Here is a 22,804-nt window from a genome sequence, read left to right as displayed (position 1 = left end):
TACCAGTCAGTTTAACTCTTATCTTTGTGGAAAGAAAGAGCCAACAAAACCAGCAGGTGCCAGGGGTAGGTCTTCACATTGACCTACCCCTGGCACCTGCTGGTTTTGTTGGCTCTTTCTTTCCACAAAGATAAGAGTTAAACTGACTGGTAAAGCGGCGGTCGATTACTCAAGTGGCAAGAATACGGTGCGATACTGATGAGCCCAGCCTCATGGGCGAAACACGTGTCTATCGCTGTCTATTCGATGCTACAATCGGCTGCCAAAATAACTTAAATGAATTAAACTTGCATCTGAAATTAAGTGATAAATTGTTCAATGAAATTTCATTTATTATTATTATTGCTGTTACTCAGGTCCGTTCCATTATCAGCGACTTTGCGGTCACAATTGGAATAGCTCTGATGGTAGTTCTCGATCTTGTCATGGACATTAATACTTCGAAGTTGAGTGTACCACCGTCATTTCGAGTGAGAGTGTGTTCATTACTTCACGTTGTTTCAAAGTTCATTAGACATTTTTTTTTAAAGTTACAAATAAATTTGCATTGCAAATGCAGCAAGTGGTAAAAAGTCATGCGTGGCCAAAAGACTCGTATGTTTTCAGTCATAATACCTTTCTTTATTCCGTCATAATACCTTTTGTTTTTATCAGTTTTGTTTGTATTTATCACAAATGGACACACTTTTGTTGTAAATATTTGTTTATTGCGTTCAACATGAGTACTTATGTCATTTTTCAGCCAACAAGAGACGACAGAAAATGGCTCATTGATCCTTTTGAAAGTGGTCCTTGGTGGTCCTGCATTGCAGCTATTGTTCCTGCTCTACTAGCTACCATCCTGATCTTCATGGATCAGCAGATAACCGCGGTGATCGTTAACCGCAAGGAGAATAAACTGAAGGTTAAAACATTTATTATTTTGAAAAAACAAAGAATCATTTCAACTGTAAAACTACAGTACAGTAGATTCCCTTACGTCTTTTTTATTTAGAGCTTCGGTAGAGACTTTGTCTTGTTGAACCATAGGCATACGAAGCTGAGCAACGGTATCAAGTTTAACATATTCAAGTTTACTATATTTAGAGAAACAAAAAACTACGCAACAAATTAGAACGTTTTCAACATCACAAGATGTCCTCTTCTTTATTACTGTATTTTTCAAAACTATAGGTCTAAATTAATTGTTGAACGCCCAGTGATGGCTAATGGGGCCTCTATAATCAAATAAATCTATATGTTTCAGCCTTTTTCATGAAAGTTATAAAGCATTGGCTAATCAGTGTAACTTTTTGCTGCAGTCAAGCAAAAGTTACATTTTTCACTTACAATACAAGGTTTTCTGCTGTTGTTCTATAGAAAGGCTGTGGATACCACTTGGATCTTTTCGTTGTTGCCATCATGCTTATAATTTGCTCCATACTGGGTCTTCCTTGGTTTGTTGCGGCCACCGTGCTAAGCATCACTCATGTAAACTCCCTACGAATGGAGTCAGAGACCTCTGCTCCAGGAGAAACGGCAAAGTTCCTGGGAATTAGAGAGCAAAGAGTCACCGGGATCATGATTTTCTTAATGATTGGAGTCTCCATATTTTTGACTCCCGTTTTAGCTCATATTCCAATGCCGGTTCTCTATGGAGTGTTCCTTTACATGGGAGTGTCATCTTTGCAAGGTAATGAGTAACGCTTAATACTTTTATTGGGTTAATGCAGCAATGCAAACAGTGTAAATAATCTCTGGAGAGGTTTTTGGTAACAAAATAATTGGATAAAGTGACACTAAGTTTGTTTGTAAAAATGTATTATTGTTGATGTGTCGTTTAGGCAAAAATGTTTAGTTTCAAACAGAATTTTACCAACACTGAATGTTTTTCTGAACATTCAACAATTACTTCAAATAAAAGCAGCATTTTTGCAAACTTATTAACAACGAAAGGCCTTGACCAAATGACTACCTGGTCGTGATTTAACTTCAAAAGTACGGGTTGTTTTGCAAAATTTAGCTCCAACAACTGAATTCAACAGTAATATTACTTTAAAGCGAAATTTTAAAACAATACCTATCAAGTAATTATTTAAGTAACGGTAATTTATTGCCAATTTCAAAAAAGGCTTCAATTATTATACTTTAACCCAACTTCCCCAATTATAAAATATACTCACATTAGGATTCAACATTTCTTATACAGTTTATAGTTTAGGCTATATCTTTTATACAGTTATAAGGTATAATTCCCCAATAATATTACCAACAATACAGAGAAGTATTCAAAAGGAAAAAAAATCATTTTAAGCAAAATGTAGCCAACATAGTTTCTCATCTCCAAAGAACAAGTTGTTTTACTCTGAGTACGTTCTTATTCAAGCAGAATTATGAGATATGTACAGTATTTATTATTATTATTTACATTGATTTAATAAATTGATATATTATAATTATATTAATTTGTTAAGTTTCTTATTCTATTTGAATAAAAAAAATTTGAAAATGCTACTAAAGGAAAAGCAGAGTGCTAGGGCTTTTTGATAACCGTAATTATATCTGCTAAAGAAATATTTCATGTATTTTCAGGTGTTCAGTTTTTTGACAGACTAAAACTTTTCTTCATGCCTCCAAAGCACCAACCGGACTTCATTTACCTGAGACACGTTCCTCTTCCCAAAGTGTATCTTTTCACTTTCTTCCAAGCTTTGGGATTAGCTGTCTTATGGATCATCAAGTCTTCTCCACCTGTTTCTATTATTTTCCCAATGATGGTACCAGTTAAAAAATAATATTATTTCACAATGTAGATACAAACGACCTGTTTTAAGCTGATGTTACGTGTTCACTGTGTTAGAAGAAGTTTGTCACGTGCTTTTGGAACACAATTTCCTAGTTGTTTGTACCTGCACTTGTGAAATAATCAACGATCATGGAGCTCTAAGCAAAATTCAACCTATTTAAATAAAGATATTATACTTTCGGGAGAGAGTTTGCATTTTTGTACCACAAACAGGCAAAGAATACCGACATAAAAGGATTGAGTATTATTAGAAGATTAAGTTTATTACATTTGATAAAAATATTTTTAAACCCTTGATGAAGGTTTAGGTGAATCCGAAAACGTTTGATTCCTCAAAATTTTTGTAACCATGCATGTGGGAAAACTTTTTATAATGCTCAACTCTGTTGTGTGTTTTTGCCTTTTCTTTCCTTGAAATAAGAATATATTTTGAACAAGATATAAATAGAGTCATAAATATCATGTCATAAAAACAAGTCATAAATAGAGTAGACAACCGGAAACAGACATTGCAGTCGGCTGCAGCGTGGGCAGGTGTACGTCGGAAGGCGTACACCGATGCATAGCGCTCAAGTCCGCTTTCTCGCAATGCAGGGTAAAGATATGAAAAACAAACAAACAAACTGGCTCACGTTTGTGCAGCTTGTACTTAACCTTGTTTACGTTTCCATTCACAAGCGATTCTAGAAGTGCTACGTTGCTGCGCTTCATTGAGTTAAACAACCAGGTAAACAAGGAACTCTTTTTTGAATTTAACGAAACTATTTTAGGTCACAAAAGGTGGTTTTACCGACCTTGTACAGTGTACAACTGTTCATAACCTGCAACCTATTTACAGTACATTCAGCACAGATTAATTTTTCTTGATATCAATTGGATTTTTTCATCTCAAAGGACTTACATCAATAACAAATATATTAAAGTACCGTAGTTTGTTTTTATTTTTGAAATGGCTAGTTTTGTCTCAAAGTAGGTTCCCAGCAAACATTGTAGCTCGGCCGAACGTAGGCTAATGTGACAGTTGGTAAAATAGTGCTCCGCCGTTGACCCAATGTATCTTGCACCATTCGTGGCAGTTGGGCCAACCATGGCCACCTAAAGATACGGCCTGATTTGTCACATTTTGCAGAAATTTTCAGGTTTTTCCAACTTTGGGCAAACATTTAAATAAATTTTTCTAAAAATTAGATTTTTACGCTTTCTTTACTCTTTTCCGCAGATGACACAATAGGTTTTAACATCCTCACATGTTGAAAAACAAAGAAAATTTGACTTCCAAGATTTTAGTCAGACTGTTAATTTTTCTATAACAGTCTGATTTTGCGATTTTCAACTTACTTTTTCTCATTTGCTACTGCTTCCCCAAAGCAACAAAAAAGTTTTATGTCCATAGGAAACCGCAAAAAGTAAAAACATCTCAAAAAATGTCAGTCAAGCACTAGCAGTAGCTGTAATCAAAATCTGCAAAATGTGACAAATCAGGCCGCATCTCCAGGTGGCCATGGGCCAACTTATTGTAAAATCTTTAGGCCAACGTAAAAAAGTTGAGGGGTTACCGTAGTTCGCCGCAAATAATGACGTTGGCCCAACGTTCTGTACAACTGCACACCAACATTGGCAAGAACGACTTCCTAATTCTAACTTCTTTGCATTTTCATTGTCCCATTAGGCTACATTTGTAAAAGTAATACCATGAAGCAAACTTAAACAATTCTTCGAAGGTATCTTCAATTAAAATATTTCAAAAATTGGCAAAACTACACTACCCTCAGCCAACCAGAACAACCGTCAGCCAACGTTGGGCCAAGGAAAAATGTTTACTGGGTTTGTTTTTATTTTCATAAAATATTCCTTGTCGAGAAGGTGACAGAAACTTAATTCTCCATTATTTAGGTGGCAGCCCTTGTTGGTATTCGAAAGGTCTTTGACTACTTCTTCTTCTCTCAACAAGAATTAATGTGGCTGGATGACATTATACCGGAGTTTACAAAAAAGAAGAAAGAAGACGCCAAAAAGAGAAAGAATGAAAAGAAGACATCAAAGTACCAGGTGCGCTTTACAACGAACAGTGCGATTATTATCTAAAATGGAATAAAAGGTGGACAATGAACTATGGTATTCAGTTCAGTTCAGTTTGTTTTTATATCTGACCATCACAACGAAAAAAAAAAACAATATACGACAAACATAGCAGAGGTCTAGTAACAGATAGAAACGACAAAACGCGGACGTATGGAGTTTACAAGTGTAGAACTGTAGATAAAACGATCGGGTTCATCCTTATGCTAAAACACATCGTTCTATCTAGACCAGAGGTCGGCAACCTTTAGCATTAAAAGAGCCAATGTCCCCAAGTTTCTTCAAATTAAGACATATTCGGAGCCATAACATGTAACTGTCGAGTTGGCCACTAAAACCAAAGGTAATTATAGCCTACACTTCATGTAGAATTTCTTTCAATTTTTGCTTTGTACATGCGAATATTCTAGAATTTCAACAAACAAAGCCTGACTATTAAACACAACACTTTTTAGTAGGCTACCTATGGGCACAATTGGGTAAAAACATACATTTTCAAATAATCATTTATATCACCCAGCTAATGCGATATTTGCTCCTGAATTTCACTGCACAGCACATCTACATTAGCTTGATAAGATGACACTTTGAGTTTCATCTGGGACTGCAAGCTCTCATCTGTTAGGCGTGAGCGTTGTTCATTTTTTAAGTAATTCATGACCGAAAAACTTTGCTCGCATAAATATGTTGATCCAAATATCGACAGAACTCCAAATGCATATTTTTTCATGTTCATGTAAGAGTCAGGTATGGCATTCCACGTATCGAACACGAGCTTGTCTGGTTTTTGAAGCTTTTCAAGGTCACTCCATTTGTGGTTGTGACGAAGCGTGGCCTTCTGGCGAGCAAGATCTTCAAGGTCAGCTCTCAAGCTTCGGAACTTAGATACCCACACATCCTTGTCAGCTATGTCGGCCAGTTCAAGTTCAAGACTAGATTGACTTACAGCTGTGAATGCAGTCATATTCAGCAGTAATGGATCGATTTCCAGAGGGGTAATAGGGAAGGATAACGTGTCTTTTTCCTTCCTAAAATCACAGAATCGTTGTTGAAACACAGTTTGCATATCGATGATAGCTTGCTGAAAGTAAACAAAATTTAACTGGTTGTGTGCTTCTTTGAACTCTTTTAGAAAGGGAAAGTGAAGTAGTGTACCTCTTTGTAAATCTCTGGCAAACACTGTCATCTTGCGCGCAAAAGCCAAAACCTCCTCCAGCATCTGCAGGGTTGTGCTACCTTTTCCTTGCAAGCTTTTGTTCAACGTGTTGAGGTGCGATGTCATATCCACCATGAAATGCAACTTTTCTAACCAATGTGGCTGATCCAATTCAGGAAAAGAGAGCCCTTTGATTTTTAAAATGCCTAGAGCAGTTATTAATTTACAACAATTTTTTTTTGTATTGCCCAAGCTCGCAGTGTTTAAAGTCACTGGAGCCAGAGCAGAGGGCTGAAAGAGCCGCATGTGGCTCCGGAGCCGCAGGTTGCCGACCTCTGATCTAGACTTATGAAATAAGTAACGATCATGCTACTAAAAGCGAAACTCAATTATTACAATGGTAAAGATGTTTTGTACATGATAAGAACATTTCCCGTCTAATAAGGGTCATTTTTTGTAGATATTTTGACGCCATTTGGTGAAGATATCTTTTCTTTAATTTTTCCTTTTTCATTCCTTATTTTTTGTTGGTCGCTGATCTAACACATATCACCCAGAACCAGATACCGCATGTTTTGTTTTTGTGAGCAACTTTCTTTCATTTTCATACTCTTGAAAATACCATGCCCCAGCTTTTAGTTTGATACGATTTTTAAAACAAAATAATTTGTTTTACGAATCAGCTTAGTGGTAGTGTGATTGACTGATTGTGGTTGGTGGCTACCCTCTAGTTATACAAGGCCAGGTTCGATTCGAGGTAGAATTGTACCAAGGACTTTAAAAATCGTCAGTTAACAATAATCATATTAACAAAGTGAAAAAACGGCTAATTACAAACACGTTTACCAAACGTCTCACACAGATCTCTAATAGGAAATTACGTGTATAAAACATTGGATGCCTGTCGTGAACCAGCTGACTGTTTTGCTGCTGATGAGTCAAGGTGTGATTCCAGAAAGCAATTATCTTACTTATTGCGTTATAAGAATATAGATCTGCAGAGTAATAAGTTATTTACATCGCAGGTTTATTGCAAAATTATGAAATCTGCAGTCGCTATGAATCTTAGCACCGGTAGTTGTAGAGTGGCAATAAAGCCATCCTATCTCATCTAATTTTATTAATGGCAACACGTTTTTAAACTATACTGAAAGTATATGGATACTGAGGAGTTGTAATATTTTAGCCAGAAAATGGCTGAAGGAAATGTGAAGGAAAGATTATGGAACACATATGTGACGTCACCATGATGTCATTATCAGTTGTAGAACGTTGTTCATAGAATCCTCTTTTGTGCACGCAGAAAGAAACCAATGGAAGCGCGGCTATGGACGCTTCAACTAATGGGGAAAAGATGCTCAAGTTTCCCATGACTGATCTCAATTACAAGTGAGTATATTAAGTCAAGCAAGAATGAATGAATACTTCTAGTTCCGGGTATGCTATAAACGAAGTTCACCATAAAACGATACACCAACTTCTGGCTTTGTGGGATAACTGCAGTGTAGGGATTTTTGATCATAGAGATGCGTAACTACATCCGCTGTTGGTTTATCCGCAACTCTAGATAAACTCTAGATACAACTCTAGATATCAGCTCTAGATAAACTGGTTACGTTTTTTTTTCTTCTGATTTAGATAATATTGTAGCCTACCATTTATGGGTTATATCAGAAAAGTGAAGTTGGCTTTACAGTCAAATAAGGTTTTTGTTGAAAGCAAGTTAGTGACAAGGCGTAAAAAGCTGTTAAATTGGCGATTGACTCTTGTATTGTGGCCGGAAATGCAGAACTGCTCGTCTTGTACTGTAATATCTCTAGTACAATAAACATTGGCTATGCTTGAAAAGAACTCAAAGAATAGCCCAGGTATGCACTACCGTGAGTAAATGATGAACAGTTGATGTAGGTTGATTGAAGTTCCAATTTCAAATCTGCGTAGAAGAAAATTGGTAGAGTTTGATAATGAAGAAGGGTAGTAATGAAGTTACATCAAATTGCAAAGATGCAGAAGCAAATCAACGAGTAAAAAGATAAATACTACTAATACTACTATAGATCCCCCCGCAGGCACATGATGAGGACATCTGCATCTGTATGGGGATACCAGTATCAACTCAACATTCCGCCTTAGGTTTTGCTAGAACGTTAACAGCTAACGTCCATACCGGTTTGAGAGACTTCTCTGTCTGCGTTTACTGAAACAGCATCAAAAGATAAATTTGGACGACACCACAATGAGGTCATAATACTTTGCAGGTCAACCAGCAGAAATGACATTGATGACGCAGGACAGACAACAGATGTGGACAAACCCTTGAACGGAGACTCTGAAAGTCCATCTGAGTTGCGGAATCGGTCAGTAGGCTACATATTAAAGTTTATGTACATGCAAAAGAAAGTAAAAAAAATTGTGCTATCTTATTTTGCTGATTTTACGTTTTTTAAAGCATCTGGACTTCATTTTCTGTTACTTTTTAAACTAAGTCTATTTTTGTCACTTTAGGTCTTTGAAATCAGGCGAACCATCAAACGACAACCATTTCGCCGAACAAAATGGTTCCAATAATAACCATCCTTTCTAATCTACAACCACATCTGCACCAAACAGCTTACAACCATCACCTAGCATTATACCGGCACAAATCCAAAAGTTTTTTTAAGTTGAACATTTTAAACGTTTTTTAAACTTAAATGTGTTTAGTTTAAGGTACCCTGAACGTTAAACTGTTTTTAAAGTTAAACACCAACAAACCTTGTTTAATATTTTAAACCTCTGGCTATGCAGATTGTATGGAGAGTTTGAATCGATTTGGCTGCTCTAAACCATGACCTGGTTTTAGTTTTGTTAACTGAATAGTAATGGAAGTTATTACGAAAATTGTGTCACATTGAATCAATTAAATTTATAAAATAGGCTACTTATTTAATCAATTATTAGATTTTTCAATTTGTTTATTAATATTTCATTAAATATGTTTAAGAAACTAATATTAGTTTATCACTTATGTCATCTTTTACACTGCCTTTTCTTATTCCATTGTGCCATATTCCATTGTTTACTTTCCATTGTATATTTGAAGTAAACTGTAAGATGTAAATGGTACCTTATGTGCTATTTTTTTCAGTACTTGTTCTTCTGTTTTCAAATTGTTCTCATCGATTTTGCGCAATTAGTTACTGATTTCTATTTCAGTAGCACATTAGCATATGAAGAGTAAGAAGACCTGAGTTGAAAAGCTACTTAACTCCAAAATATGGCTTTTGAGATAAATGAAGTTGAAGACAGTTTTTTCAACGTTACAGTATTTTGTCTTTTATTCTATGCAATCTGGGTGTTATAGCGAAATTGAGCAGTTTTTTAAATCAAATTTTGCGCCAACACCGGCATTGACCATCATACTGTACAACCTATTTTTGAGGATGACTCAATTTGTACAAAATATGAGTTAAGTAGTTTTAAAGCTCGGGTTTTCACTTGTTCAGTCGTTTTCAAATCGATCTCATCCATCGTACTTAATTATTTACCGGTTTCAATCTAGTATTGCAATAGCGTATTTGTATCACAGTAGCAGCTAACTCGGTTCTAGAGGCTGCTATCATGTCTAAAGTTTTGTTTGAAAGCTTTTCTACTTTGTGCATAGCTTTTTTGTCTCGGTGATATTCATTGTTTATATTGGGAATTGACTTTCTGATTCTACTGTACTTTATTGGTATTCGTTTGACTGTATGTTGGCATGTTTATATCATATAGTGAGCAAAGGCAACGTGATTTTTAACCAATAGCAAAGCTTCGGAGGTGCATCAATAACATTAGTTCCCCATGAGCAGCCTCAGAGCAAACTCTGCACTTGTCTCGTACTGCTCCTTCAGGCCACTTGATTGCGTCTTTCTCCAAATGCACTGGCACAAATGGAAGAAACAGCCACGGTGAGTTGAAAGTGGTACTCTTTGCTTACTGCATTGACCATGGCCATCTCAAAGTCAGTCATGATTGTCTCTGGAACAGCAATAGCAGGTAACAACTCCTTGATCTTTTGCAGCAGATGAATGTATGTTCCTCTCCTTTTGTCACCCAGCAGGGCTTACACCAGAGGCACTGAAGTGTTTTCCTTCAGTCCGTGCATTGTGTAAAGCTGTTCAAACAGTGAAAGCACTGTCTTGAAGGTGCCATCAGCATACCAGTGCTTTGAACGGGCAAGGAGCTGCAGATTTCTTTCAGTGGCAAAGAGGACCATACGGTTATCTGCAGGCCCAGAATCATAGGCCAAAAATGTTATACCATCAAACGTTTGCTTGTACTCTACTGGAAGCACTATGTAACGGAAAGAAAATGGGATTCGTGGGCCTGCATTTTCCTTCAACCGCACTTTGGTGATTGTTCTTTTCATGCTCCGCACACTTGGCAGTTTTGCTGCCGTGGCTTGACTGAGTCCAATAGTTTCTGCTGAGACTAGGTAACTTGGTGCATCACGACTGTTTTTTGCTGTACAACGAATATTTTCCATGACCTTTGCTGCTTCGACATGACCAGCATCTCCAGCATGATTGTGCTCACCTCTGGATTGTACAATGGCTGCCATAGCAGTTGTTACTCGTGCAGGACATTTCTTAAGAAAATGCTCACATTTCCAATAAGTAGTTTCTTGCCCTTGTGCGTTAAGTGCACTATAATCTTTGTAATAAAGCTAGCCACTATACAAAAGTTTTGGCTTTCCTTTTTCGCTGCTCACAAACTGTAATGCCATTCTGAATCAGGGACTCTATACTCTGTCTGCTCGTCTACACTCTACAGGTACAGCACGCCTTTAAGCAGAATTAGCACTTCTCTAGCATATAAGCTACCCTAATTAATTGTTCATACATAATTGTAACTATTTAAAAAAAACTGTAGCCTAACTTTAATGAACATTTGTTGACGAACAATTAGTATTTCGGTCAATTGCATGCCCGAAGAAATACCTTACGAAGAATTGTGTTTACAAAGAATTAATTTTACGAACAATTGTTTTACGAACAACTGTTTACCAAGAAAACTTCGGACACCCCCATTTTAAGGTAGGAAAGACACAATTTTGGAAGGCGATTTCTCCCCTAACCCCCTCCCTCCTTGTGGCTATACGTCCCTGAGTTATTGTCAGATAATTAATGATACCAAGGTTTACTGCCTTATGTTAAGCAACAACAAATCATTAAATTGTCAATCGCCCTGACATGTTTGATAAGTTTTGTAACCTACTATTGTACACATAGGTTGTCTAGAAGTGGTTTAGATACACATCACGTCCTAGCAAAGATGTCGAAAAGGCTTTGATCAGTTTTTTTTTTTACTTGGAAAAAATAACTATACGTATTGACAGAAATAAAAACAAACTGAACTGAACTGACTGGTAAAGGCAGTGATCGATATTCTGCACCATGAATTAGTGATGCGATACTGATGAGCCCTACCAACGAGCGAAACACGTTGCATATCGCTGTAAATTCTTGCTACATTCGACTGCCAAGAAACATACAGTTTTCTGAAACTACACGGAATCCCCATATTGAATGCTTCAGAGATTTGTTGTCAGGTGGTCAGGCAAACAAACATCGATAGCAGCTTTATCTCACACATAGATCTGACAATGTTTTGATTGTTATTTTCAGAAGTCCGTTATTTCGACAAAGTTGTGTTTTTTCCAAATACTTTTCGCAGCTTTGCCGCATTCCAAAATGTAACCCACTTTTGTATACATAACATAATGTACGTTCTGCTGGTGCAAACTAAGCTGAACTATCACAAGATGTATGAGGTGGTAATTTGCTTTTACTCCTCATACAGCTTGTGATAGTTTAGCTTAGTTTGCACCAGAAGAACGTATATCATGTTTTTTAACTAAATGCCTCGTGAACAGCCTTATTTAATCTTTACCACCTTTGTAGCTGCAACTTGCGCTTATAGTTGGTTAAGAATACACTTTGAAATGTGAAAGCCGCATGTGCCAAATTCATCTGATAGTCTTACGTAACTTAACGTTAATTCCACATTAGTTAACGCTGTTTTCTGATGCATTAGCTTACTGATTATACTTTGAACTTTCAATTTTCTATTTATAAAGGATGAAAAAGTAGGTGGTATCTTAAACTCTTTACGTGGAAAAAAAATCAAGTTTTCAAGTTGAATCTTTGAGAGTGTTATATCTACCTTGTTGGTGATGGTCATATAGTTTACTTGAAAGTGATGACATCAATGCAGATGACGTAATAGAAATCCATGACGTAACAATCTTGATAACGAAATGTTTGAACTTTTTTAAAACTTTTTTGTCATGTGACTTTGAAATCACGTGGTCCATTCTTCAATCGAGACAGTTATCTCCAACACACCAGAAGTTATTTGTTAAAAAAATAATGTTAAAATTTTTACGTTTCGCTTTTTCACGTTTCATTATGATCTAATCTGCAGAAGTTGTGTATCATGATCAAACAATAAGTGAAAATTTTCAACAAACTGATGTCCTGCTAAAACTAAGTAAATGTCAAAGCAAGGTCATTAATCAGTTTCATATTTCAAGTTAACGAATGGACATAATTATAACAAATAATTATCATTAAATGACTATTTTTGCTTTGTATCTTTTGAAAAAATATTTATTCTTTGTCAAAATAGTCTAAAACATCGATTATAAATTCATGTGTAGAAAACCTTTCCAAAACTAAAACTGTTATCTTCTTCGTCTATGAGTAGTATGGTGGGACTATCCATTGCTGCTTATGTTATTTCCCATTAAACCGAAATGTTGTATTTTTGGTTGCCCACAGTAAAACGTGAAAATTACATTGAAGATAAAAACATAGTGTTCACGTGGATTCGAACCTGTAATCTGAATGCTGACAGCCGTTCCAAATTTACCGAATGGCAACTGCCGTTTGCCGCGGTAAAACATTACACATGGCCATAGAATTAACAAGGAATAACCAGAAGCATGAGTTGCAAAGGAAAAATGTTTGGGTTTCAAAACCAACAAATTAAAATTTATTTTTTGTTAATTCTGTGGACTTGTTCACCGTATTGCTCGCTGATGCCGCTAGTGCAAAGTGTTTGTTTGTGGTACTGCCTTCATGTGGTCTTTTACACAGCATGTTATTTGCACTTTCACGTCACCAAAAATCAATGTACACTTTCATTGCACAATCCAAGGTCTAGCACAGGGGTCGGCAACCTTTTTGAGCCGTGGGCCAATTTGATAAAATAAAATATACTGGCGGGCCGTAACTGCCGGGACAGCTTTTCTGAAACGCGAATATCTTACCCATAAATTGCACGGCGTTTTACACTCCTATTCATGCTTATATAATATGTTCATTGATATGATAAAAGGAATTTATTACTTTGAAACCGATTATTAAAAGAACAAATGTGTGTAACAATTTAATGTGAATGTTGATGTTGTTTGCATTTTTTTGCCAAATTGCCAAAGTCAGTTTTGATATGGGAACAAGAAATTTGTATGACATATCAAACAAACTGCTTTGCCATAATGCTCGATAAAAAAGTATTTCTCAGTCCACTCTTGCTGAAAACTTCGTTTTTCCAAATCCACTTTTCTGCGTTTTGCCATCGTTACTCCTACCAACTGTTGGAATCTAAATTTTGAAATATATCAACTAGTTGCAATCACAGTCGTGTGATTCCCTTTTTCTTTTTTTTGATTTCCAGCAAAAATTTCCTTTTTCTTGATTTCCAGCATTGTGATAGATGTCATCTGGCTTGTTCAAGATTGCATCATCTTATTGAATCAGTCTAGTTAAACTTTTGCACAAAAATGAAACGTGTGCAATGAAGCATATAACTTGTAGCACGAGGTAGTATTCGTGGTTTTGTTGCACTATGATTTTAGCATGCGAAAAACAACTTATTTATCGTCGCGGGCCGAATTGCGTGCTTTTGCTTGGAACTGCTCGCGGGCCGGAACGAAGCGCCTGGCGGGCCGGACCTGGCCCGCGGGCCGTAGGTTGCCGACCCCTGTTAGCATGTAGTTCTATCGTTGCTTTGGTAATATTAATATCAAACACCTGCGTATAAAAAAGTAAGCCATAGATTCTAAAGTAGCTTGAGATTTAAAAAAAACATTAAGGCGAGTTACGTCTTTACATGACAATAAGATATTTTTTTACTGAGTGGAATCGATTGCTTACGAACCAATTGATGATTCACAGTTTATCATACAAATTTAGACCTGAATATTCTGATATAAAATCTTTTCATTTTGGTAAAAGTTGTTGGCGGTTTACAGTTTGAATTGGAAAACTAATGTTTGCTTTCAATTTAAGCTGATGAGCGGTACTTTTGTTGATATCAAGTTTAACGAATCTTGTTACTGTTTTCCTTGTGATGTAACTTTTACATCATGCTTAAACGACGTAATTTTTATCATACCAATAGATGACATGCCAATGACCAAACAAATATGTCACACTTTCACTGCCAACCTCTGGACATCTTGAGCACAAGCCCTAAAAAATACACACTTGTTTGCCAAACTGCATGAGTCTGACTTTTTTAGAAAGAGGAAGACTTGTATTGTCTAAAATTTGAATAAAATTACTAGGTTTGTATTTCTGCAATTTTTTTCTGCAAACTTTTTCTGCAATTTTCAATGATTTACAGAGAATTTCTATTTTTTTGCGCAAAGTGAAGTTCTTTCTTCGCATAACGCATAAATATCTCTGTACTCCGTGACAACCTTTCTATGGAAAGAATAACACTTGCCTGACATCTACCGGTGAAGTTTGGCGCAGTTTGAAGATTTTTTTTTCAGATATCTAAACGGAAAAAAAAAATCAAAAAAACCACAGAATTTTTGTAGTTTGTCAGAAATTTTAGTCATTTATGGCATTTTTAAAAAAAAAATACACAAAATCTGTAAACATTCTGTAAAAGACTGTTGAAAATGCAACAACTTTCATGTTTTGATTTTTTTCTAGCAGTTACCGTTCTCACAAAGCCTTGCTCAAGCTAAATTTTGAGAAGTGCATTAAAAAAGCGTGGCAGTTAAATTAAACGTTAAAAAATAACGCATGGCCTAATCGTAAAATATTTAATTTTTTCTAAGAATTAGGCTATAAATTGACCAAACACGTCAGCTCATCAACAAATAGAGAAACTGCTTTGAGAATCTTTAAACCAAAAGTTGCGATTAGTTGAAGCAAACCACACGTAGCCTACGGGAAAGCACCGGTTGCAATCTGCACAGGAAACCTTCTTAGTCCGAACGCAAAGTCGCGATAACCAATTGAGGTAGGTCCAGTAACCTACCACAGTGTACGTAGTAACATTAACTCTTGAGTTTCCTAGCTATACAAACCTGTGGCTACGCAGAGTTACGTAGCTACAGGTATGCCTGTGATAACAATGTAAATATTTACAGAGTTAAAATCTTACAAAAATTTGTCAGTTCCTGGAATAATTATCTTGTAAGCAAAAACAACAATTAAAATGTGTCTAGTTATTTTCTTCTACGGTAAATTTTCCATGGTACCAACAACTCGACAGTTCAAAGTTTCTTTTTCGTCGCAATGGCATCATCAAAACATTAAAAAAAAGTTCCTGACTAGAAGCTTGTACTTCTGAGAATTCTCTTCTCAATAATGCGAAGTGTGTAAAGTAGCGTCAGTACAAGCTGCGATATGCAACATAAACCTTTTTTTCATTCATGGTTTGAGACAAATAACAAATTAAGCTTTTAGATGGTTTGGAATTACACTCCAAACAGCTGGACCTCTTATACATAGTTGTTTTTTCTAAACTTTTTTCTGACTCTTTGATTTCATAAAAATACTCCTAGCAGAAAAACGTGTCTAGGATGACATGTCTAGCCGAAAACAAAACATCCATGTGAACGGTTGATTGCGCCTGATTAAAGTGAGTACCAGTAAAGCTTAATTTTGTTGAAAATCTAGCTGAAACATTTCAAATATGAGTAGAAATTATTGCCTGCAGACGTTGAATCTATACGGCTAATTGGGCGGACCATAAATGAAATACTGAATGGAAGTCAAGTACCGTACCACCAAACTCCATTCGTTCATTTCTGACGCTAACACGCGCCCCATTGGTCTGACACTACAAAGACAGACGTGGGTGCACTTCAACCGTCTTTGCACGGGCGTCGGAATTTTCCGCTTCCATGCACCAATAGGAAATGGTCTCTTCCTGTGAATGTAGTGCCTAGGAACAGATCATCAATGGCTGCAACATCTTCAACTCTGTCTAATGGAGTGGAAGGTCTGTGTGTCTTGGATGATGAAACCAATGACTGGCTGCTTTCTAATGGCCTTTCAGTGTAGTCGGGAGTATCGTGAATCTGGGTTGGTGAAAGGATAGACCTTCGACCCCAGAGGCTCACACGACGACGAAGAAGAATGTCAAACACGACTTTTTTGTTGTCTGGGTAATCACACACTGGATGTTCTAGAAACTGACGTGACAACACAAGTAGAATATGGTTGAAAAAATATTGACACAAGCATTTAACCGACTTACAGGAGACATAACCCGATAATTTGGTATGCAGAATTCAACGAACAAGTGCAGGAACCCAGAAAGTAACAACGTAAGCTAGCCTATCAGGCTAACGACAATGTAAGGTCGTAGGAAAGCTGGGTCGGATACGGCATGCTTGTAATACGTATATTATACGGTAGTGTGTTTTATACCGTGTTATGTTAGTACCTGATTATTTTCGATAGGGTAAAATCTAAAACTCCTCAAAATTTGATACTTTAGAAAAGATCAAAAGCGAGTAACACTCGAAATAAAAATTACTGAAAATCACGGTTTTTTATCTTATAATTTCTTTTACGTCAAACACGTTTGCACACGGAAAAGTACGTTTTTCATGCCCTAATTTAGAGTTAAGCAGAAAATAGCTTTTTTTTCAGCAAGCAAACGTAAGCTACAGATCAAAATAGAACACGATTTCTGAAAAAAAAGACAATAAAAGTGATTAGACAATTCTGACATATCATACTCAAATTAGATTTGAACTTCCCCACATACATCCCGGGAGCTATTTACGCCAGAATATCAATACATTTTCTGTGCGCGCATGGTCCTACGTGGTTGACCCTTCTTAAATATAGCCTATGTTCTATGTGCCTGACCCTACTTCAGATTCTATTTTCACCAATTGTGCAGACAAGAATGCAAAAGTGAATGTGATCTAAAAAAATGTGGCTTAATTATTATAAAAGGAAAGACCAAGATAGATGAAATTGACGACTGGACAAGCTGTAATTGTGTAAATATTAATAAAGGTTAATAGTTCTTTGTGCATGTTTACCAGTGGTCGTTTCTTCCATCTTAACGAAACGATTACCGGCCACGATTACCAGCATGTACTAGGTAATATTAACTTTTATTAATATTTACACAATTACAGAGGCGATTGGCTTCAAAAACTCCCTCGATGGTTGTTACGAGACTGTTTTATTTACACTGACTTCTGCTTCGGCAATATAAACAGCAGATAAGAGTATCAGTCTGCATTCTGTGATAAGTCTGATGAAAGTAACAACAAAGTGTCCTTGCGTGTTGGAGTTTTTAAGTGAATCAAAAAGCAGGTAAGCGCAAATGCACTTTTACTTTACTTCAGCAACCGAGCCTTAAGCGACCATGTAAAAGCTTATTTGAATATTTAGAATGGCTTTAAAAATGCGGTTTGCTCAGCTGTAAGTTATTTGGCAATAACAAAGCAATTGGATATAAGTTTGCATCTACATCTGAAGAGAAACGAGTTCTTACTGATTAGCTTTTTTTAATTATTGAGCTTTATAAGCAAGACCGCGTTGCTTCAGTGACATGGCTAAAAATAAATTTGCAGGGTAACAGCAATTGCTGGAGAGGCAAATGTTATTCAACATGAATTACAATGTTATTAAAACGTTGCAGTATAATTAAAATATACTTTTTGGGGTGGAGCACAAAAGTGTTTGGGGACGAGCCCCCAAGCTCCCTGCCCCTACTTTGTTTGAACATAGTCTCATTTAGATAGGTAGTTAATTGGCTCAATAATGTTGGGTGAGATAAAAGCTCAATGTTGTTTAAAAAAAAATTTGTCCAATTATTTCTGCTTCTATGCTTGACAAAAACGTATTTTTATCTATAAACTTAGAATGGCAGTTCTTTTCCATAGTAAAGATAGACAAGCAAAACAAAGAAATCTTAGCGGGTTTAACATAATGTATTACACACAAAACAAAATATATAACATAATAACTCAAACGTTTTTGACACGTACGTGTGTCCTCATCAGGAATTAAATCTGCTATATATATAAAATAAAAATTGTAAGATAAATTTGACTTTGAACTGTAACTGTAACAACACTCTGGACTAAAGAGCACAAACTGAACAAATGATACAAGAATGATTACGAGTAAACTATGCGGTGGGAAACAGATCATATATTTTTGAACATAACATATATTTTGTTTTGTGTGTAATACATAATGTAAAACCCGCTAAGGTTACTTTGTTTTGCTTGTCTATGATTCAAAAAAGCAAACTCTCTACCAAAGCTTTATCATAGAAAAGATACTGCACTAAAAATAATCAAAAAGCAATGTTAAAGACTATGCAGATGTCTTCCTCATGTACATTTTCGTTAGCTTTACATTTCAAAATCTAGACATAGCCTACTGTAGTTTGCAAATTGTAACATGCAAGCATGAACATGTCAAAGTTTGTTGAAGCCATGCTTCTACATCCAACTGTTGTTCTTAATTTTTTTCTATTTAATCTTTAACTAGTCAAAAGCTTTCGCAATAAAAGTTCAAACGACAATTCATGACTTTGTTGCAATGGTAGCAACACGGTTTAATTGCCATCAGTGTATCGAAAATGTGGTAGCCTGATAAAACATGACGTAATAAAATCACGAGATGAGATCACAGTCGGAATGGTAAAGTCAATACAAGGAACGGATCGTTTTGGCCGAAGCGAAATGAAGTCCTCCACAAACAAAAATCATTCACAAAAAAGCAAAATGTGAAGTTTTTTATCAAAGTGAAAAGGCATTGTTTTTGTGTAGAACTCTCGTATACCTAAATAATTGGATAATTGTTTCTTTTCGAAGCTAAACTATATTATACACACGAGCACTTTTTTCGAAATGAAACGACATCGAATGAAATACCCTATTTTGTTTTTACATCAGCTGGCCTAAACTAATATCCTGTTATTTGCAGTGAACTAAAGAATATGGAACCAAGAAGGCAAAATAGAAGAGAACCGCTTTCACCTGTTCAGACAAAATTTTTAAATGTTGATCCATTTGATATCTCAACAAGCAAGACAATTGCTCACTCAATCAATGATTATCAATGGACGAACGAGATTTCAAGGTACAATTTAACAGCCGAGAAAGGAAACTTCACCATGAGATATTGGCGCTTGCCCTTCCAGCCAAAGGAATGTCACGTGTTTGGGGTTTACGATGAAAAAGAAGAAGTTACAAAATATGTGACGTTTCAAAAGGAAGGAGAACCTTTTCAGTTTGTTGCGGCAAAAACACGTCTCACTGAAATCGACGAGAACTCCATAGACAACAGGCTCTTTTACTTAGAACCACACGACGGTGCATTCTACTTAGTTCCAAAATGTAACACAAATCTTTATGCCAAATTGAATGCACAAACTAACGAAGTAATTGCATGCCACAAAGACGAAGGACTATTAGACGCTTGGAAAATTATCTGACTATATACAGTTTATGAAAGTAACTTGATGCTCTGTGGATTATGTGCCATCTTTGCGTCTCACATTGCACGCTTACTCACACACCAATCGCTTGTTTTCCCCACACAAAAAGTTACGCTTCGATATTGATTTCGTCAAACGGTCATCAAAGAAAAGACATACGCCCAAAGCAGGTGGATGCAAGTCTTCGGTCGTTGAACTTTGAACCTTCGGCTTGATGACGAATCTGATGAAAGAAAGTTTTCAAAATTTAAACTTATAAAGTATATATGTATTGTATTGTGAATGCTATTATAAAAGAATTTGTAGAAAATTATTTAAAAAAAAGTATTTATTGATTTATTTTCCGACCAACTACACAATATTGTCAATATAACACTCCAATTGAAAATTTGTTTTTTCTATTTCAACATTGTTTTCACGTCACCAGGCATTGCCAGTTGAAAACCTTTTCCATGCCGAATCCAATCCAGCTAGGAAAAATATTCTAAATTTTCTGATTTTTCTTTTGGTTGTCCACATTCAGTAGTCAACATACCAAACATCATTTTTCTACGGTTGAGCAATATTTTATACTTTTTGTTTATGCAAATTTTACTTTTGATCTCCTAGACTTATTTGAATATTTAATGCAAGTCTTCTTCTTCTTCATCCGTTCAGTTGTTTACGATTCTCGGTCACTCTATATGTCATCTTTCTCCACATCTCTCGATCCCACCCAGCCTCCTTCAATTCATGCACTCCCATACCACTGTCATTTACGATTGTGCCAAGCCATCTTGTTTTTTGGCGCCCCCTTCCTCTTCCTCCGCTGACCAAACCAAGCATGATGTCTTTTTCCATTGATTTGCTTCTCATTATGTGGCCAAAATATGAAAGTTTCTGCCTGACGATTCTAGCTTCTAGGGATATGTCCGGTTTAATTTGTTCAAGTAGATCATTTAATGCAAATAGATCAGATTAATTTATTTGCCATTTACGATATAGTGTTAAAGATGTTATATTTAAAAGTTATAATATTTTATTCTGTTGTTTGTTGTTTTCTGTGATGAGGAAAATGTAAAATTCAAGCTTCCTTCATCAACGAGAGGACTTGTTTTAGTTGCAAACCTTGTTTTGTAGGCAAACCGCTGTAGTAATGTATTGAGAACAGATTTTGTATCGTTTTAACAAGTTTAGAGTTTTCCAAGAAATTTAACGCAATACAGAAGAAACTATATGTTTCTCAGCAGCCGATTGTAGCAAAAATTGACAACGATAGACACCGTGTTTCGCCCATGAGGCTGGGCTCATCAGTATCACACAATTAGCAATTTCAAATCGCAATTGCTCGCTGTATTAGTGAGTATAGCCAGCAAGAACGCTCCCTTCTTCACAACAGAAGATTTTCAACCACTAGTTTTATTTCTTACCCAGAGATCTATAAAACTATTCCCACCATAGTGTACGGTTGTCATGCAATATTGGTTCATTATATTTATTGGATTTTCTGTAGCTCATTGCAAATTGCAATACTTACAGTATGTAATGGTAGGCTTACTTTTGTCTTATGCAATAACACTTTTTGTATTTTTGCGTAGTTTCAGCGTATTGCGATGTGAAGTTAGTATTTTTCCATACAATATTTATTTTCTGCTGATTGTTCTTCTTCATAACTCTTCTCTTTTCAATATATTTACGGAGAAGTGCATGAATGAAACAGTAAAAGACCCTGTTATCTTTGCTTTCAAGAATTATTGTTCTATGGCGCATTTGAAACGAAAATATTTTTGCTTTATTGTAATTGCAGTACATGTAATTTTAAATCATTAATGTGTTCTATTCGAGACCAAAGTAACTTAGGCAGGCATCGAGTATCATATTTTCAATAGGCCTATTTTACAGTAGTAAAAGCCCACACGATATTTATACATTTTACAAGAGAATAAACTCGTCTAATTATGGTTATTGGGGTTTATATCATCGAACATAGAAATCGTCTGTGAAAGCTTACCACTGTCAGTTTTGCATATTTGTAGGGGCTTTGAACCGCTGGCGCAGTGCCGGTCACCGAGATTGACGGAGTCAAATTTCCACTTAATGAAGTATAGTTGTCTGTGAATTATTCCATTCACTAGGTACAGCAGAATGGATGGCAGTCAATAAAAGGTGCTGCTCAAGTTCTCACCTCAAGAGATGAAACGCCGTTTCGTGATCTTGGCTTTCATCAATCGGATGAGCTGTCGGGGCGGGTGAGGTTACGTTGGAAGGTGGTGGACATTAGCCTACTCAAAACAACTTAGTTCCGTAACCTACTTCAGCTTATCTTCAACGCAGCTGCTTTCTTGCTAGATTTTTCAAAGATGGCGTCGCAGTTTAATTCATATACCACTAAGAGACAGGCCTTGTTTACGCATGATACTGCTGTCAAGAAAGTCAACATCATTTTGAAGTTAATTGAGCTGGTTTCAAGCGAAGTAGGCTAATGCAAGTTTAGTCTAAAATTTCACACAGTGGTAAAACAGAAACTTTACATTCATGAAGATTAGAAAATTACTTATGCTGTAGTTTTAACAAAATATGCTAAAATTTGTTACTTGTGTTTTTATTACCTATTGCTTTGCCTATAACTGTTTGCTTACTGGTGTTAGACGTTATGGTGCAGACATGTTCAGGGATGGAGGAAACACGTGAGCCTCGTGGGCCTGGGCCCACCTACTTTATTTTCTGGGTGGGCCTGGCCCACCCACTTTTAAAAGCCAAATTTCTTTGAAAAGGTAGCGAAAACGGCAAATTAGAGAAGGAGTTCCAAAAAAAAGCTCTTCACTCATTTGATACACACTAGTTTGATTACACAGGCCAACAACAAATTTTGGCACAAATGGTGAGAGTCAATGTAGAGTATTTTAGGGCCCCTGATTCCAAACATGCACTTAGTTTTTTCGAATTTTCGAAGCTACCAAGAATTGAATTTCGAACCAAGATTACGTTCTTCCGTAACAAGGATAAAATTTTAAGCAGCTACTTCATTGAAGAACACAACTTTGTATTCTATAATTATA

At 36.2% G+C, this 22,804-nt stretch overlaps 2 protein-coding genes across 2 annotated transcripts in view; both read left to right on the top strand.

Moving 5' to 3' along the window:
- The window catches only part of LOC145769926 (electroneutral sodium bicarbonate exchanger 1-like), a 36,501-nt gene extending 22,819 nt beyond the window's left edge, over positions 1–13,682 (top strand). Inside the window, exons 20-27 of the mRNA XM_082581478.1 lie at positions 357–470; positions 743–904; positions 1,360–1,672; positions 2,572–2,756; positions 4,679–4,834; positions 7,324–7,409; positions 8,279–8,377; positions 8,526–13,682. Coding sequence (XP_082437604.1) covers positions 357–470; positions 743–904; positions 1,360–1,672; positions 2,572–2,756; positions 4,679–4,834; positions 7,324–7,409; positions 8,279–8,377; positions 8,526–8,604 — 1,194 coding nt within the window. The 3' untranslated portion in view covers positions 8,605–13,682. The remainder of the gene's footprint in view (positions 1–356; positions 471–742; positions 905–1,359; positions 1,673–2,571; positions 2,757–4,678; positions 4,835–7,323; positions 7,410–8,278; positions 8,378–8,525) is intronic.
- A 3,886-nt stretch (positions 13,683–17,568) lies between these two features.
- LOC145778330 (uncharacterized) lies at positions 17,569–21,705 on the top strand. Its single transcript, XM_082589802.1, has 2 exons — positions 17,569–17,626; positions 19,253–21,705. The coding sequence occupies exon 2, from the start codon at positions 19,266–19,268 to the stop codon at positions 19,761–19,763; it is 498 nt and encodes a 165-aa protein (XP_082445928.1). The 5' UTR covers positions 17,569–17,626; positions 19,253–19,265; the 3' UTR covers positions 19,764–21,705.
- The last annotated feature ends 1,099 nt before the right edge of the window (positions 21,706–22,804 follow it).

The sequence above is a fragment of the Aplidium turbinatum genome, chromosome 1 (genome assembly GCF_918807975.1).
Source record: "Aplidium turbinatum chromosome 1, kaAplTurb1.1, whole genome shotgun sequence".
NCBI lineage: Eukaryota > Metazoa > Chordata > Ascidiacea > Aplousobranchia > Polyclinidae > Aplidium > Aplidium turbinatum.
Note: the sequence above shows the minus strand (reverse complement) of the source record. Positions and strands in the feature narration are given on the sequence as shown.

Excerpts from the sequence above, each read along its gene's own strand:
- LOC145778330 (XM_082589802.1), top strand. The coding sequence starts at position 19,266 with ATGGAACCAAGAAGGCAAAATAGAAGAGAACCGCTTTCACCTGTTCAG.